General features: G+C 38.1%; 3 protein-coding genes across 4 annotated transcripts; 1 reads left to right on the forward strand and 2 right to left on the reverse strand.

Annotated features, from left to right (window-relative positions):
* The first annotated feature begins 4,378 nt into the window (after positions 1-4,378).
* Positions 4,379-6,561, forward strand: LOC135622214 (uncharacterized). Its single transcript, XM_065123862.1, has 4 exons — positions 4,379-4,796; positions 4,887-5,168; positions 5,464-6,201; positions 6,331-6,561. The coding sequence occupies exons 1-3, from the start codon at positions 4,584-4,586 to the stop codon at positions 5,995-5,997; spliced, it is 1,029 nt and encodes a 342-aa protein (XP_064979934.1). The 5' UTR covers positions 4,379-4,583; the 3' UTR covers positions 5,998-6,201; positions 6,331-6,561.
* A 934-nt stretch (positions 6,562-7,495) lies between these two features.
* LOC103999191 (replication protein A 70 kDa DNA-binding subunit A) lies at positions 7,496-10,648 on the reverse strand. 2 transcript variants are annotated; one of them, XM_009420859.3, is made up of 2 exons: positions 10,182-10,648; positions 7,496-9,740 (listed from the first exon to the last, which is right to left on the reverse strand). In XM_009420859.3, exons 1-2 carry the CDS (start codon positions 10,439-10,441, stop codon positions 8,117-8,119), a joined length of 1,884 nt encoding a protein of 627 aa, XP_009419134.2. In that variant the 5' UTR covers positions 10,442-10,648; the 3' UTR covers positions 7,496-8,116. The 2 variants fall into 2 exon arrangements, with proteins under 2 accessions (XP_009419134.2, XP_009419135.2); XM_009420860.3 differs by having other exon boundaries at positions 7,496-9,751; positions 10,182-10,320.
* Positions 10,649-15,297: 4,649 nt separating this feature from the next.
* Positions 15,298-16,540, reverse strand: LOC135622154 (transcription factor MYB1-like). Its single transcript, XM_065123799.1, has 3 exons — positions 16,343-16,540; positions 16,068-16,197; positions 15,298-15,938 (listed from the first exon to the last, which is right to left on the reverse strand). The coding sequence occupies exons 1-3, from the start codon at positions 16,473-16,475 to the stop codon at positions 15,419-15,421; spliced, it is 783 nt and encodes a 260-aa protein (XP_064979871.1). The 5' UTR covers positions 16,476-16,540; the 3' UTR covers positions 15,298-15,418.
* Between the last annotated feature and the right edge of the window lie 33 nt (positions 16,541-16,573).

Here is a 16,573-nt window from a genome sequence, read left to right on the forward strand (position 1 = left end):
TTATATTTGCCATTGTAGTCCAAAGTAAGAATATTCATTCTTGTTATATTTACCAGCTAAACTGAAGATCCAACATAGTTGATCTATCCAGGATATGTTCATCAATTAACTATACTTGATTCGCTTTAATTATTTAGTATGATTTAAGGATCGATCGCTTTGTTGTAAACACGTAACTTCAATTAATTTTAAATTTAAAATTATCTAAATTATTAGTCTAATTAAGTTAAATTAATAATAGTACACTCGTCATATCACTTAGGCCAATTTACTCATTCTTAACATATAAGGAGACATAATCCAATAATAACTATGTGAACAATTCATCGCAATCTAGTTTGATGGATTACTGATCTACTAAGTTAGTCGAGTTTGGATCAATGATCTAAAATATTTATATACTCATAAAGTTGATATTACGAGTATCCAATTGTGCGAGGCAATTGCATCACCCATCAATCTGCTTCAACCCTTCCAACTGGCCATAAAACTCCTGCATTCTTCTTCTCAAGAGGAGAAGGTTTTCCTGCCATAATCTATAGTAGTAGTAATCCATCATGGGTTGCGCTTAAAGATCTTCATATAAGAACAAACCTTTTTCCATTGTTCAATCTCACCTGTGTGAAAAATACAAAGAAAAAGCATTTATTCTCTTCCCTCTCGTATTTTCTTTAGACAAAGCCAAAGCCTTTAGTCTCCTCCTCGTATGCCCTTTGTTGACATACAACGCTGCTGGCCGAGGAAATTGGATGCTATTTTAGCTGCGTTACAAAAGCTGAGAAAAGGATGAGAGTTATAAGTCGGTCCACGTGAAAAGGAATCATGTTGATAAGAAAGAAATAGACCAAAGACAAAACATAAAGGATTATAAAGAACAGCAACGAGGGAATGTCAATATTCTTCGGCCCAGACTTCTTTTGTTCCCCTCCTAAGTCACTGATAAAAGAGATGATGTTGTGAATACTATGGTGCTGTGACGAAATTTGGTCAAAAAAAATAATTATAATTGATGAAAATAATAAAAAATAAGAACAATTATTGAAGAAGCTTTATTGATGAAGTGAAAAAGCTTAAATATATTAACATATCCCTCTCCTATTTATACAGATTAGATCATGCTCCCGCAAGATGATACTTCTGTCAAGGATACCAAATAGAGCAAGAGCAGATCGTTATTGTTGCTACGATTGCTGTTGCTGTGAGGGCACAAGCGTTCCTTTCATTCCCTTAAGTCTGCTCTTCGTTCTCTTAAGTATGTTGACCTCTCAACGACGTTGGTCGTTGGTAGTTAAGGAAATATTATCTTCTATCAATAATAAGTGACCAATTATAGTATTAGAGTTCAAATGCTTTAGATAGAATAATGATATATCTGTATCAGATTTAATTCGTCTCCTTTTATGCCACAGATATAAATATTTTCAGCAATTACGTACTGTAGGTCTCTATTATAACTGTGTCAAGTGTGTCTTGCATCAACGAGTGAGTCACGTCTAGATTTGATTGATCTGAAGTCAACCTGTCTGTATACCTCTTGTTTGGTTTGCATTGGAGATGGCATCTTCAGCACATGATTAGGAATCCGATTAAAGTTTCATGATAGCTTTCTCGTGGGCTTGTTTTATTCCTTTAGTTTCGATTCCTGCAACTTTCTATCCCTTTCATAACCACACTCCTTATCTTTCTCTTCTCTTTAGGCTTCTGTATCAGTCTGCTGCTAAAGGCACTTAGTGGCATTGAGTAGGAGCTAAAGCTTTAAAGAAAGTTGATAGTCCTCAAACCAATACAACATAGTGGCTCAAGAATCTATCGCTCACAAGTCTTATATGCTCATAATTATGTTGCTCTCAAATAAATCCTCCTGACTGGGAACATGAACACAAATAGGTGACTGCCAATGAAGTTACCAAAAGTAAGAGCTTGTATTAGAATAGCTTAATGGGGTTTCACGCTTGTAAAAGCTGACTTGGAACGAAATTAGAATCTTAGGTATGTGTGTTATACTGCTGAAACAGAAGAAGATTACACAGAAATGTGCAAGCCATATGCTCGAGCAGCTGTCATGTTGTCATTATCTTTAGCTAAAAGCACTTTAAGCTTCGCTCGAGTTAAAGAACACTTTTCAGAGGTGAATCCTTTTAGCTACAAGACAATGCTCGGATAGGACGAGAATGACTGAAACCTCAAAGTCAAGAGAGCTTTTCTTTGCTTGGAAATGCATTAGTTGTTGTACACCTGAATTACTATGCTTGAAGAGCTGCCGAAGAGAGCTCTTCTTCATGCCTTGGCCACGAATCGCTTGTGATTAATGCAGACCAGAGTTCTTTGCATCAATTCGCTTGTGATTAATTTGTAGCATGGAATCTTATCCTATTATTTGGAAAGATGTGTAGGCATTTCAAGTTGATTGAAGTTGAAACTTGTGCTGTATGATCGAGAATTTAGGACTTCTTTCTCTTGAGTGCTCGGTCTTTTCCTTTGTTTCTGACCCCTGCAACTTTTCTCTCTCTTTCTTAACCACTCTCCTTATATCTTTGGTTTATCTTTATGCTTTTCTACTTGGGCTGTTGATAAAAGCTATTAGGTGCCATTGATTAGGAGCTAAAGCTTACAAAAGCTGAGATGGTCATAGTTGCACAAGAATCTATCATCAGGTATGAAGATGATATGCTCATGATTATGTTATTTCCAAATCCATCGTATTGGGAACATGAACAAAAAGGCAGAACCTTCTCCTCTACTAGTTGAGTATATGAACATGGAGAGTTGAAGCATTTGAGAAGCAACATCTGCTGTTACAGGAAAGTCATCAACTGTATAATGACTGCTCTTCATTTCAAACAAGAGATCGCCTTGACACAAGATTTGAATCAAATGATACTGAGTGTAGCATTCAAATCTGCTGGTTTTTAAGTGTCAGGCAGGTGAATGGCACGCATGAGCACATAGTTAAAGCTAACAAAGAGGTAACAGTTTGTTTTGGAACAGATTAATGGGACGCATGCTGGTAAAAAGTGGATTTTTAGACTCAGATTAAAGTCTTGGCCATGTGTGTCAGACAGATTCCATCTCTAAGATTTCAAGAGTCCAGAAATGTGCAAGCCATTTGCCCATGCAGAGCAATCTTGATGTCAATGTCTTTTGCTAAGAACACCTTTAGACCCTTTTTACTAGATGCCAATGCAGTGCATTCAATCTTTCATGTGTTGATGTGTCTCTACCATTAGCTGCTATATTGACAAGTTGGATGAAGTTCTTTGGTGTGCCATTTTATGAGGATGAAACATGCAACGAAAATTAAAGTCTAAAATCTGTAGAGAGAGAGAGAGAGAGAGAATTAGGACACATATTTCAAATCAATGATGTTATCTCATCTACATGAAACTGCTACTCACCCAGCTTTTTTCTTGAAGGCATAGAAACAGTGAGTGGCACGCATTAGCAAATCAATAAAGGGAAACATCCTGTATTGCAAAAGCTCAATGGGGCCGCATGCTCGTAAAAAGTGGATTTTTAGACTAAACTTAAAAATCTTACCCATGTGAGTTAGATTCCATGCTTAGGGGAACCAACAGAAGAAGAAGATTGTACAAAGAAAGAGAGAAAGGGAAGGAAAATTAAAGATTCCTGAAATGTGCAAGCCATATATGCTCCACAGAAGTTTTTTATCCATAGAAGTCTTTTGCTACAAGATTGAGTGAGTTATATAGTTCTACAAAATTGTCACAACATAGGCTATTGGCCATCAACTTCGTCTGACTTAAATCATTGATTCGACTCTAATTATCACTAGTCAAAATGTTTAAATTGATATCGATAAAATTATATTCATCAGATCCTATAAGTGCGTCATTTTGCTTAAATTTTACTCATTGAACCTCCCCATAAAATTAATTTTTCAGTAAAAGCTGAAAATTGGATATAATCTTGTGGTCTTTTGACAAAAAACAAATGTATTGGTATGTTCAATGTAAAAAAAAAAAAAAATCATAAATTGACTGAAATTTAAATGAGATGATAACCTTATGGATTCCGTCGATAAAATTTTATTGATAAAGTCCTAAGATTTAATGATTGTTTGCAAACAATAAACTGAATCAATCTTGACTCCTAAGAAACATCATACAATTGAATACATATGACATGAAATCATAATTATCAAGAATCGGACTAGACATTGATTCGATCTCATCTTTAGTCATTAGGTCATTGGTTGAGATCGATTGATCGACTGATCCTATCGCAAATTTAATATTTTTTAAAATAAAAAAAATTAGATTAAATATTAAAAAAAAGTTTATAAAGATGAAGTGGCTATGATCCCTATCAACTTAAATCTGGACATCAATCCAGTCATTTTGTAGCTGTATCTGTCAGAATTATTAAAGACTACGAATGAAGACAGTAGCAATTGTGAGGAGAAGAGCTTCGACATAGGAACATCCATCCGTCCCATGAAGCCAACGTATTGTACAGAACACGCCTAGCTGCTATTATTTTGGCCATTGTCATCATCTCCTTGGAGTAGAATAGCCTGTATCCACTCGGTCCCTCGGATCAATCGATGAACTCGTTTGGTTCCCATGAAGCATTCTCATCCAACGAATACAAAAAGATCCACTTTCTGGTTCTCCTCTCTCCTTTTTCCTTCTCTTTGCTTCGGTTTCGAGGAACAGAAAGGTATGAGTTCTGAGCAGGATGATCAGCAACGTCGCGGCTGTTGCAGTAGCCTCGCCGGTTTCTTTTCTGTGCTCTCGGAGTCTCAGCACACAAGCATGCCAAGACTCGATAAGAAGGTATCCGACATCCACAATTATGTTTGTGTATGTCTGTCTCTATTGCACCAAATAAAATGGTTGTTATATAGTTTCCTATTTCTGGGCAAGATTAATGAGCTCAAAGAGGAGGTTCGACGACAGAAAGAGCTCAAGGAGACCTACAAAGCCCGGCTTGAGAGGACGCAGGATTATCTCCGGTACTGTCTAGAGGTGGCAAAGGAGAATGGATTCTTGCACCACATGTCCGACGATCAAGAAAGCACTCTCCCCACGCAAACCGACCATCAGCGGCCAAGTTTACAGGCAGTGGATGTGGTGCCGAGTGACCCTCGTTTGGCCGCCGTGATGGATCAAGCTAAGCTGAATGGTTGGTACATTGAACCGGAGGAGGTAAGTGCCGTCGTTTCCTCTTCTCGCACAAAGCTCTTTCTTCAGCAATTAAAGCTCACAATTTTTGCTTTTGTAGTTGTAATGAATGCAACCAAAAATGATCAACCTACACTAATTATAAATGAGTTTTGAATACTTATTTCGAAAAACACAAAAATCTCGAATCCGGTCGGTCCTTTGACTCCTTCTTTGTTCATATGCTTTAACATTTATGACGTCTTGTAATGAGATATCAATGTCCAATACCAATTAAGACAAACGTTGTTATGGCAACTTTGTTCATGCTCGCTAGCAGATAGAGTTGCATGAACAAATTGGTAGAGGAACTACTGCCGATATATACCGAGGGACATGGAGAGGGCTTGGTGTTGCCATCAAATGGATTCACCCCAGCGTCTTCGATGCCAACGGAAGCGGCCAAGCCTGGTTCGCCGAAGAACTCCACACTCTGTCACGCCAACGCCATCCCTACGTGCTGCATCTCATGGGCGCATGCTTCCACACGCCACAAAAAGGATGGCTGGTCACCGAGCTGTTGAGTGGGAAGACGTTAGCGGAATGGCTGCATGGGCACAAGGAGAGGCGAAGAGGACGGTCTGTGCCTCTTCCTCCTCTGGCGGAAAGGATAGAGAAGGGACTGGAGGTCGCCATGGCGCTGCTGTATCTTCACCAACAGAAGCCCAGGGTCATCCACAGGGATCTCAAACCAAGCAACATACTTTTGGACGCTGCTACGCACGCTCGAGTCACGGACTTTGGACATGCTCGGCTTCTTGCTGACGGAGAGCAAGCTCTCACCGGTGAAATGGGTAAGACCGACAGACCATGACTGTCACAGTACACAGTAGTATGATTGATCGATCGCGTGTTTCGTTTTGGATGATGATTAGGGACTTTCGTGTACATGGCTCCTGAGGTAATCCGTTGTGAACCCTATACGGAGAAATGTGATGTTTATAGTTTTGCCATCATACTGAATGAGCTGATCACCGGTGAGCATCCCTACATAGAGACGAGCTTTGGTCCCGCTAAGGTACGATTCATTTACCTGCTCCGGTCCTCGAACGGTATAAGTATGTTAACGATTCCTTCCAAATATGTGGTCTAATCTCCATGAGTGACTGAGATCTAGTAGTCTAATCTGTGCATTTCTTCATGGCAGATTGCGCTAGAGGTGAGTGAAGGCAGGCTTCGGCCAAAGCTGCCCGAGCATGATCATGAATGCAGAGAGCTCACAGAGCTTATATGCTGTTCTTGGTGTGATGATGCTTCAGCTAGACCCTCCTTTGCAACGATCAACTTGGCTCTTAGGAAGATCATTGACAAGTTAAACTAGTTGCCAAGTCCAATTTGCAAGGCATTTTTCTTACTGTTCTACAAGGAGAGGGAGAGGGAGAGAGAGTGGGAGGGAGGGAGGGAGGGTACAGTTTATAAACTGACATCATGACATGCCAAATGAAATATGGTGCCTCTATCTACTTCAGTTAGATTGTCTTGAAGCATAAGCCAATACTGTTGCAAGGCAAATACGATACTGGTTTATTTCGCTAAGAAACAGTATTTCTCTGTTTAACTAACAAGAAAATCCAATTTTTAATCCATGTCAGTATAGAAGTATCAAGAAACCCTTAACTGCTGATACAAGAGGATCAATTTTCCATTGGTAATTTAGCGAAAAGAACCTTTCTGTATATATGATATGTAAAAGAAATATAGTGTCGAATAGTACTTTGAAACATGAAACAGGTAAACATTAAATTACATGTAACAAGATTGTTTTCTCCAAGCCAGACATATATATTAACACAATAAAAGTTACTGCAGTAAGTAAATTAGAAGATACCCAAGTTCATTCAATAGTGAGCAAACCAAGTGTCCTTGGAGAGAGAAGTATCATCACAGTTCTAGTTTCAAGAAAACAAACATAATGACAAAAAAATGGCAGTTACTTACCACAGGTATGGAAGTATTGGTACTGGAAAAAATTTATTGCAGTATGCCACTAAAAGGTTTTAAGAGCAATGTTTTTTATTAATTTGTGAAAAAGTAAGTCCAAGGTTAAATCACTGCATAAATTTTATCATGAAGTAAAGCGAACCAATGGACTAGTGAACCAAGGCTCAGCCGGCCCAATTCTCAGTCCGGATTTGATAACTAAGATCATTAAAGAAGTAAATTGATCTGAACCTTTTCATGCATTCTGCAACATTAGCAACATTAGAGTAGAACAATATCAACAATTAGGCTAGGATTAGGGAACAAAATACTGCTGATGCCTCAAGTCAAAAAGTCAATCTAGTTATAAATATGGGGACACCATGGTAGGAGACGCAAATGGATTTCAATTTCTCCAAATGACTTTAAAGATATAGTAATACTATCAGAAGAAACAATATAAGTCATGAAAACTGCAATAATAAATAAATCCAACTAACGCACCTGCTCCACAATTAGCACCGCAAGTACAACACCAACTTTTGTGAAAAGAACACACGAGCTTCCAAGATCCAGAATGGATCATTTGACAAAGAATTTAAGTTGTTTAACAAAAATTCTCAGCTTCAATGGAAATCTATAACAGAGAACAGCACTTCGCTCAGAATGGTACATCTATCTGATCAAGAAATATCTGCATAGAACTCAGCGAGTTGAAGATCACTTCTGACTGATGTAAAAAACCAAACAATATCTGAAGGTTGAGAAACCATGGTGTATATATTTTTTCATATGCGAAAGAACCATAAATTCTGAATGATGAATTAATAAACTGAGACCTCAGCATCAATAAAAATATCCTTGGTCCACTGCAACTGAAGCATGATAAAGCTCGACCCAGATTCTGGCAGTGATAACTTTCAAGTTAAAAGTAAAATGGTGGTTGTATTAGACCAGAATTCATAATTCATTCTCCCCATGTGCATTAGAAAGATACGAGAATCCAGCAACAATTATGTACAGAGCTTTCCAATCAAGTCAAGCAGGTATTTGCTCTCCATGGAAGGATTAACTGTGTCTGTCTTCACAACAGTTATTTTCACTCGCTGCTCTTCACCATAGTGTTCTTCCTTGATTTTGAGCCTAAATAGGTACTGCTCAAAGAGGCAACGCCGAATGATGTCTCCAAACTTTTTATCATCATGCTCTTGATGTTTTAGCTGATAGAGCTCCTTCGCGGAGCAACCAATGATCTCCTCTCCAGACTCCTGGAAGGCTGTCACCCAAGTCACTCCTGTATGGTCCTGCACTTGTGCCTGAAGAAGATACCGATAATCACATTCTTCAAATTCTTTAGAACATCTATCACAGCACCAGTTCCCACTAGCAAGCTTTGTCACCTTCTTATTACATGGTCTATCACCAATTAGTAAAGGACAAGCTGTGTAACAGAAATTATCTGTTTTGATGAATGAGATGGTGGCTTTGACAGTCACCCAGTCAGGCTTATTCCCCCTTCCAAGACCCTCATCTTTGATCTGAGACACGGTCTTCCGGCTATCATTTAAAGCAAGCCCAGGCATCATATCTTTAGAAATGGAGTGGCTGGAAGCATCCTTTCCTCCTCCATCAAACCATTCTCTCAAGATATAAGTCTCAGGAAGATCAGGATCTATAAAGAGTTGGGTGGAAGAAATTGTGCCAACTGACTTACCACTGAAGTCACTAACCTTTCCTGCCTTCACAGCTAATGCAGGGAATAAACCAGAACCAAGCTTCTCCTGTAGTTGTCTACCTTCTCTGTTGCAGAAGTCTCCCCATAAAGTTAGCTCAACACTTCGACCAGACACATCCTTCAAATTAAGAATTCTTCTTTGTGTTTCCATACCATTCTTCCTCAGTATTGTCATCGAAGGGTTAATAGATTCAACAATCCCAATAATATCGATGATTGAATTGTTCTCTGCATTCTCTATATCAATGATTTGTCTGAAATTAAAATGTTGTGTTGGAATAGAGCTGTCTTCATCTGGACAACACTCCAAAGTTGTTGTCGACTCCAAAAATATTTCCCATTGATTGTTGAGGTGGTTAAAGTTCTTCTGCGCAGGTTTTAAGCTTCCCTTTGAAATTAGGTAAATCTTTCCAACCTCCACAGCTTCATAGAACCGGTCAACAACAGTGTTGAAACAAGTTGCACGTATCTCTCCTCCATCTGAATCAAGGAGATCAAAGGAGAACACTTTGCCATCTCCCTTAGCATTATTATATCGCCGGATGTCTCCTTTGGCTGTCACTCTTGCTTTGATGGCCCATCGCCCCTGATAAGGATTTAGAGCAGCTATCGGAATTACCCTAGCAGGTGCTTCATTTTTCATGATTGACCCATAGCTCTTGTAATTGGATGGAGGCCGATAGACGGATTGCACATTGAAGTTCTGGACTTTGTTGCCAGAGTTCATTGCTGAGCTGGAAACAAGTTTTGCAGCCGGGACTAGTGACTGAACTCTTGAATTCCCAAAATTGCTACTAGATGATAAGTCAAGAGTCTCTGATGCAAATTCTGGATGTAGTTTGCGATTCCCAATAGTCTCACAATCTCTAATTATAATCTTCATTTCCAAAATGACAATGATCCTGTGTCATGACTGGATCCATTATTAGTAAAAAAGTAAAAAAATCTGAGAAGGCATATTTAAACATATGAAATTCTCAGAAAAGATGCATCATGTATATCTCCCTACTATATGGGGTTGGCTACACCGATCTTTTTCTGCTATTGAGTTCTAATTAAGGAACCATCAGAATTATGGAGGAAAGAAAGATACAATTTCTGCTTCATTTTGAAGATGAACCAAAAAATGATTCATCTGAACTCTAACAATATTTCCACATCAGACATACTCTTTCTCCAATTTGCTCCTCTACATAGAACGTACTTACCAAATACAAAATAAGGACAGATATACATATATTTACAATAAAAGAATTTTTTTTTAATTATTTTCAGTGCAATTCAAAATCTCCATTTGTATCAAAGAGAAAGGGGAGAATCAAAGAAGCGATCGATAGACAAACCTCTGGTTCTTGACGGTGCTGCAAACGTACTCCAGCAACTGGACGACGGACCCACTCCTCACCGCGCCGCTCTTTGCGGCCTCATTGAATTTGACAGCCAGCAGCGCTTTCTGCGCCGCGGAGCCGTCAGACACCACCGCCCGGTACCGCTCCTGCGGCTCAGCTATCCGCTTCAAATCCAGCACCTGCACTACAGGCTTCAGGTCGAGATCGCCACCGTTCACCGCCGCGATCGCGTTCGCCGTCAACCGCGCCGCCATCCCCCGCGTCCAACTCCCGCCTCACGAGCCGATAATCGAGATGGAAGGCTGGATCTGATTCTTGCAGCTCCAATCGGCGACGAGAAACCGAATAATATGGGCAAGAGCTGGGAATTCAGGGATTAGAGAGCTTAGAAATCGATAATTTAGGGCTCGAGGAGAGCCAATGAGGTATGGAGGATAACCGAACACGGAGTTTCTCGGGGCCGTGATTGTTACGGTTGAAGTGAATTAAAAACTTAAGCATATATATATATATATATATATATATACATTCTAAGATTTACTTTAAAATATTATAAATAATCTAAATAAACTATTAACATCTACCAAACTTACTATGAGTCTAAGAATATGATATTATAATGATATATGAGTAATGATAATAAATAAAAATAATATAATATCACTCATGATATTTTTTATAATATTTACGGTATTTTTAATGTATTAATAAGAGATTATAAATATTAAAAAATAATATAAACGATCCAAATAAAAATATTGTAACAGTTTCAATCGGTAAAAATAAAAAAATAAAAAATTTAACAAAAGATTTTTTGATGAGTATTTTTTTAAATTAGGGGTATTGTTTGAGAAAAAGTAAAAAAAGGGGTGTCTTTTAAAAAATACTTTTTTTTTAAATCACACACACATATATTTATTTATTTATTTACACGTTAAACTTGTGATTTGACTCAAATATTGATTCAGTGATTCGAGATTTGATTGGATTGATATGAGATCTAATATTAAATTCTAAGATATATATATGGGTGCGTACTCGCATGTGCATTCGAACTTGAAATCAATCAATCTTATGTCACAACATATAGAGACATATAGTAATTGGCTATCTATTTTAAAGATTTTTTTCCTTTTCTAATCTAAACTTTTGGAATTATTGGACACCCAATTAATTCCTTAAGATGGTATAATAATAGGACATAAATTGGAATCTTAAATCTGTCCCTCAACCCAAAAAGATTCAGTAGAAGCATAAAATTGGCAATATGGAAACGAAGGCTCAATTGGTGTTCAGTCTTCTCTCTAATTATGTTCTTATGCCAAAGTCTTCTCTCTAATTATGTTCCCTACTCTTTGATCCGAAACATCCATCCTTGCAGGCTATTAACCATAATGATTTTAGTGGAAGCTTCAGGCCACAAAATTTGTTTCTGATGCCAAGAAAAAACAACTCGTCTTCATATATAAGAAACATGATATTATAATATACTTATTACAACTCTATTGTTGAATTTAATTATAATTATTATTGAATTAGATTTTGATTATCCGACATGGAAACTAATCGAAGTTCTCTTTTATATCTATCCCACAGTGATATAATAGTATTAGGTGAACCCGACAAAATTCTCTGATGCTTACATTAATCTCTTGTTCAAAGGATTCAACAAATAATGAATTTATATGGATACAAATGTATTTAAATAATTACCTAAAGGATCTTTTCTATAATATAGTCATGGTTAAATGCCTAAAATGGTAGACACCTTCTTGATTACAAGTGTAATTATGTAGCATTATGATGATATATCGATCGTGTGACGATGATGTGTGTGGAATGATTCACGTGCTACAATCTATCTATCAAATATGATACTTATATAAAAATCTTAAGCTTATCGATTTCTTCCGTTGTAAAATATATTTTGAGGGCTGGCCTCAACGTTTAATGTCTTCTCATAAGATATTTATTTTGATAGACTAAATTAAATCATTTATGTCTATTAATATATTTGATTAATATGATTGATGGTCATGTTGTTATGGCAACTCCTCGAGGCTTATCAGCAAAATTAAGGTGACGTAAGTAAGTAGACTCATCGTGTGGGGGGCATCGAGGTTTGACATAAAGAAAGACTCAAATAAAAATGATGTCATTGATATCCACTAATTAAGCATGGCAATATTTGGTAAAAGGAGTGTTGATGCCACGGTAAAAATGGCAACAAAGGCAATCATCATAGAGTTATCCTTCCTTCCTAAGCGACATGCTATTAAGAACTTGAGTTGTCCGTAAATGTAAACAAACGTACACGAGACCATGGAATTCGATGCGTAGGGATAAAGATCTATTACCGATAACGAGGGGGTAGAACTCGTCGCCTGACATGGGGAGCACTGACCTGCTATCATAGGCATATGACCTGCTATCATAGGCATACGATCGGTGGTGGAGTAACTCGGGTACCCGATCATAGTGTCTATGCCCCTTCTAATATTCAAATAAACACTTAAACACTTTGATAGGAAATTAAGTTAGACCCAATTCCAACTCAATTATATGTTAACTACGAAATTTAAGACATACACTAAGTTAAATAAATTCGGTAAGTCTAGGTTTCTTCCGGCGATCTTCCAGTGAATTTTTGACGATCTCTCGGTAATGTTCCAGCGGACTCCCGGTAAGCTCCTGGACTTCACGACGATCTTCTTGACGAATTCAGATAAGCTTCGTTGGCTAGCTCTTGGATTTCTCGGTCAATTCTGACAGAAGTTCCGATGAACGTTCGGACTTCCGACGAACCCTTGAACTCCCAACGAAATCTCCTTCTTGACTCTAAGACTTCATTTTGTTTTATGCCTTGCTATCGTAGTTAATCCTGCACACTTAAAACCCACTTCGATCTAGACAATTATTACAAAGCTTGAATTAAGTGTTGTCCGACATATCATTGGTTTATCGATGCCTCGTCCGATTATTCAGCGCATCATCCTCTCTTGCGGCCTATTGCTCAATCGGTCAGTTGACCTCCGCAACTCCGATTTTCTTAACGTAATTTCCGCTCTTCTTGGTCCGATGCCCGAACCAATGGCTCGAAGCCTTCTACTGTCAATACATCGATCGATTCTTCGGCTTGACGTCCAATTTTCTAACATATTTTTCTCCGGCCCAACATGATTCTTCCTGCTTTAATCGTCTCTACATGATTGAAGCTTCCTACGTCACTCAAAACACAGATCAAATAAATACTTTCAATTGGTTTCATCATCCAAATCCAAGATTCAACACTAATATCCAAATAAACCCCACAGATCATCCAAATCAATAGATTATAATGAAAACCTCTAAGTCAAGTTGATCTATCAAATTTGAAATCAGATTCAAAATAATTATAAGCGATTTGGTTCATATAAAGTTTTTATCTGAAAATCATTCAAACTAAAAGACTATAATGAGTTGAACTAAAATTGAAACGGTCTGTTTTATTTTTAATTTTTAAAAAATATTTTTTTTAATTATTTATTTATTACAATTATTAGAAGATGCATATTCGCTATTTGGGGGGGCATTTAATTGTTTAGATTTTTGTTATTCTTGAAACCTAATTGATGTCATCGTATCTTGATCGGTTTGATTCCAATTGGATTCTTGATCGATCTACTCTATGCATATAGCTAAAACCAAAACAAGACGGTAAAACGTCACATCATATGTGGCTCTCTCGAAGATGAAGTGACATGATGATTGGAAATATAAGGCGCAAACTACCAAAGCCGTATCCCTACATTCATGGTTGTCCCCTTTTGAGCCCTACCAAAATGATCGCAATGTGACAACCCATCGGACTGTGATGTTTTGTTCGGGTTCCAAATCGATGGCCGGACCGGTAGGTTTCCATCACGAGCGATCACATCTTCGTAGATATATTAGTATGATATTTCTCACAAGTTTTCTTTACTCTCTCTTAATGTTACCATCTTTCATTGACAAGAGAAAGTGAATTCATGAAGCAAATGATGTTCTAGTTCTCTATAAATATAAATACGATAGTGATCTAAGCAACTACTACTAGTCGATTAATAGATGGGAGTGTTCACTACCTACTTTGAACAACGAAACAAAATGTGTAGCTATATGTGGAATATGAAAGAATAATAAAAAATAATAATTTATTGGAGGAGATATCATATATTATTAGGATTATTTTTTAGAACAATGGGTATGAACTCATTAATGTAGGGAGATTCTTCATCTACCAAACCAAATATATCAAGGTTGGCATAATGATTTCCAAAATATTATTTAGGTTTTTTTTTTTTTTGCTACATAATATTTTGGAAAACACTCAACCCACCTTCTTAAAAGGACTAGAAGACACCTTATATTTTGATGATTTTTCTTTCTTTTTTGAGTTCTTGAATGTATGATGGCATAGTGATTTCCAAAATATTATGTAGGTTTCTTTCTGACTTGTTAAATATGGAATCAGATGAAATAGGATTATAATGGAAGAATAAAAATAATATTTTGGAACCATTATTGAACCATAAATACTTTGAAATGAAACATTTCAATCACTATATTCCCATCCATCACTTTTATGTTTCTTCCTTATGAAGTCTCAATACATTACCAATCTTTTCTAAAGTTCCTAATTGGATACAAAACTAAAAGTTTCTTGGAAACTTTATTTTCCTGGTCCACTATAAGCTTATTTCTTTTATTAGTTTATTGGTCACTGTCATTCCATTTAAATAATAAACCCTTAGATTCTTATACTCTAATGCTATAAAGATGATCTAAAAGCATAGTGCACATATGAGGCAGACCTTATTAATTATTAGGCATGTGATGTGTGTATTCCCTAAAGTTAGAAACATGATGTAGTTCAAGTGCTTTGCATGATCTGCACTTCTCCTTCACATGCATGAATGAATGCCTGCATTCTCGTTCAAATGCTTAAGGAATGAGCAACATTTCCACTTTGCCATCGTATTAGTAATCGTCATCATACGTAATTAAGTGATGTATTCTTTCCTTTTTCTACAAATAATAAGTTATAAAGGTAGAATTCAAGTTCAGAATCTTGCGATCGATCATTAAAGTCTTTAACAGCCAAACTAACGATCATTTTGATCCTTTTTTTTTCTTTATTCCGATATATACTGTGATGAGTTATCTTTGGAGACAATCTTTCTGAGTTAAGATACTGTCAAGAGGCAATGGTTTTAGGTCCAATTCAGCCACTCCTCCGTATCAAAGAAGGAAGCTACTGAAGTGAAGCTGAAATCGATGTCCGGCTGAAAACAATCACTCCCGATCCAGTCTTCCATGGACGGCATATCGAGCAAGAGAGTGCTGTTGGGAGACATGCTAAAACAGACAGCCTCGTCTTCTTCTCCTGGTACTAGGGGAACGCCGTCAAGAGAAACATCACTTTGAGGAGCTTTGGAGGGGCTGGTGGGTTCGGCCGTCGTCGATTCATGACGCTGGTGGTCGATTGGAGCTGGCAGGAGTCCTTGGTCCTGGTGGAAGAACGTCTTGGTGCACCTCTGGGCCTTGGTTTGGACGACGGATGCATCTCCAGCTGCTCCCGTTCCCGCCGTCGTCGAATCGGCCAGGGAGACATTCAGGATGGGCTTCGTTTGGGATGCGTTGCCGTGGACTTTCTTCCCTAGGGTTGTGTTCCAGTAGTTCTTGATTTCATTGTCTGTTCGCCCTGGCAGCCTTCCTGCGATTAGAGACCACCTGGGAAAGAGAAAACATGGCATTTCTGGATGATCCAATGTCTAACCACGCTCTTCTTTCAATGATTCGCATTTCACGACAAGGTTTTAGGATGTTTGGAGGTTGAAGTAGCCGTAAGGAGGAGGATACCTGTTTCCAAGGAGCTTGTGTAGTCTGATGATGAGCTCTTCTTCGTCATCGGATATGTTGCCTCGCTTGATACCGGGCCTCAGGTAGTTGAGCCACCGCAGCCGGCAGCTCTTTCCACAGCGCTTTAAGCCTGGCAAATTTGCGTTCATGAGAGAGAGAGAGAGAGAGAGAGAGAGAGAGAGAGAGAAAGAAGAGTGTGTTGTTGTGTGCACGTCGACAGGCTATTAGTTGGAAGCAACACATCAATTCTATCCCAGTCTAGCATAGAAGTGCACCTGCTCGTTTGGGGAGGCTCCTCCATTTACCTTCTCCATGAACCTTGATGTAGGACACAAGTACGTGGTCTTCCTGCGCAGTCCACGCTCCTGTCCTGAGCCCTTCCCTTACGCAGCATGGCTTCCTTCCCATCTCTCTCTCTCTCTCGTTTGAAAGAAGCTTGATTAGTTGTTGGCGACATTTATAGGTTGCTTCTCCAGATGACGGCATCCCACGAAGGCGGTGTGTGA

This window comes from Musa acuminata, chromosome BXJ2-9, assembly GCF_036884655.1.
Source record: "Musa acuminata AAA Group cultivar baxijiao chromosome BXJ2-9, Cavendish_Baxijiao_AAA, whole genome shotgun sequence".
NCBI classification, from domain to species: Eukaryota; Viridiplantae; Streptophyta; class Magnoliopsida; order Zingiberales; family Musaceae; genus Musa; species Musa acuminata.

Coding starts and splice junctions, on each gene's coding strand:
- LOC135622154 (XM_065123799.1), bottom strand. CDS start 16,475: ATGGGAAGGAAGCCATGCTGCGTAAGGGAAGGGCTCAGGACAGGAGCG. Junction 16,198..16,342: donor GAGCCTCCCCAAACGAGCAG/GTGCACTTCTAT, acceptor CAAATTTGCCAG/GCTTAAAGCGCTGTGGAAAG. Junction 15,939..16,067: donor CACAAGCTCCTTGGAAACAG/GTATCCTCCTCC, acceptor TCTCTTTCCCAG/GTGGTCTCTAATCGCAGGAA.
- LOC135622214 (XM_065123862.1), top strand. CDS start 4,584: ATGAAGCATTCTCATCCAACGAATACAAAAAGATCCACTTTCTGGTTC. Junction 4,797..4,886: donor TGCCAAGACTCGATAAGAAG/GTATCCGACATC, acceptor TTTCTGGGCAAG/ATTAATGAGCTCAAAGAGGA. Junction 5,169..5,463: donor GGTACATTGAACCGGAGGAG/GTAAGTGCCGTC, acceptor GCTCGCTAGCAG/ATAGAGTTGCATGAACAAAT.
- LOC103999191 (XM_009420859.3), bottom strand. CDS start 10,441: ATGGCGGCGCGGTTGACGGCGAACGCGATCGCGGCGGTGAACGGTGGC. Junction 9,741..10,181: donor AGCACCGTCAAGAACCAGAG/GTTTGTCTATCG, acceptor GTCATGACACAG/GATCATTGTCATTTTGGAAA.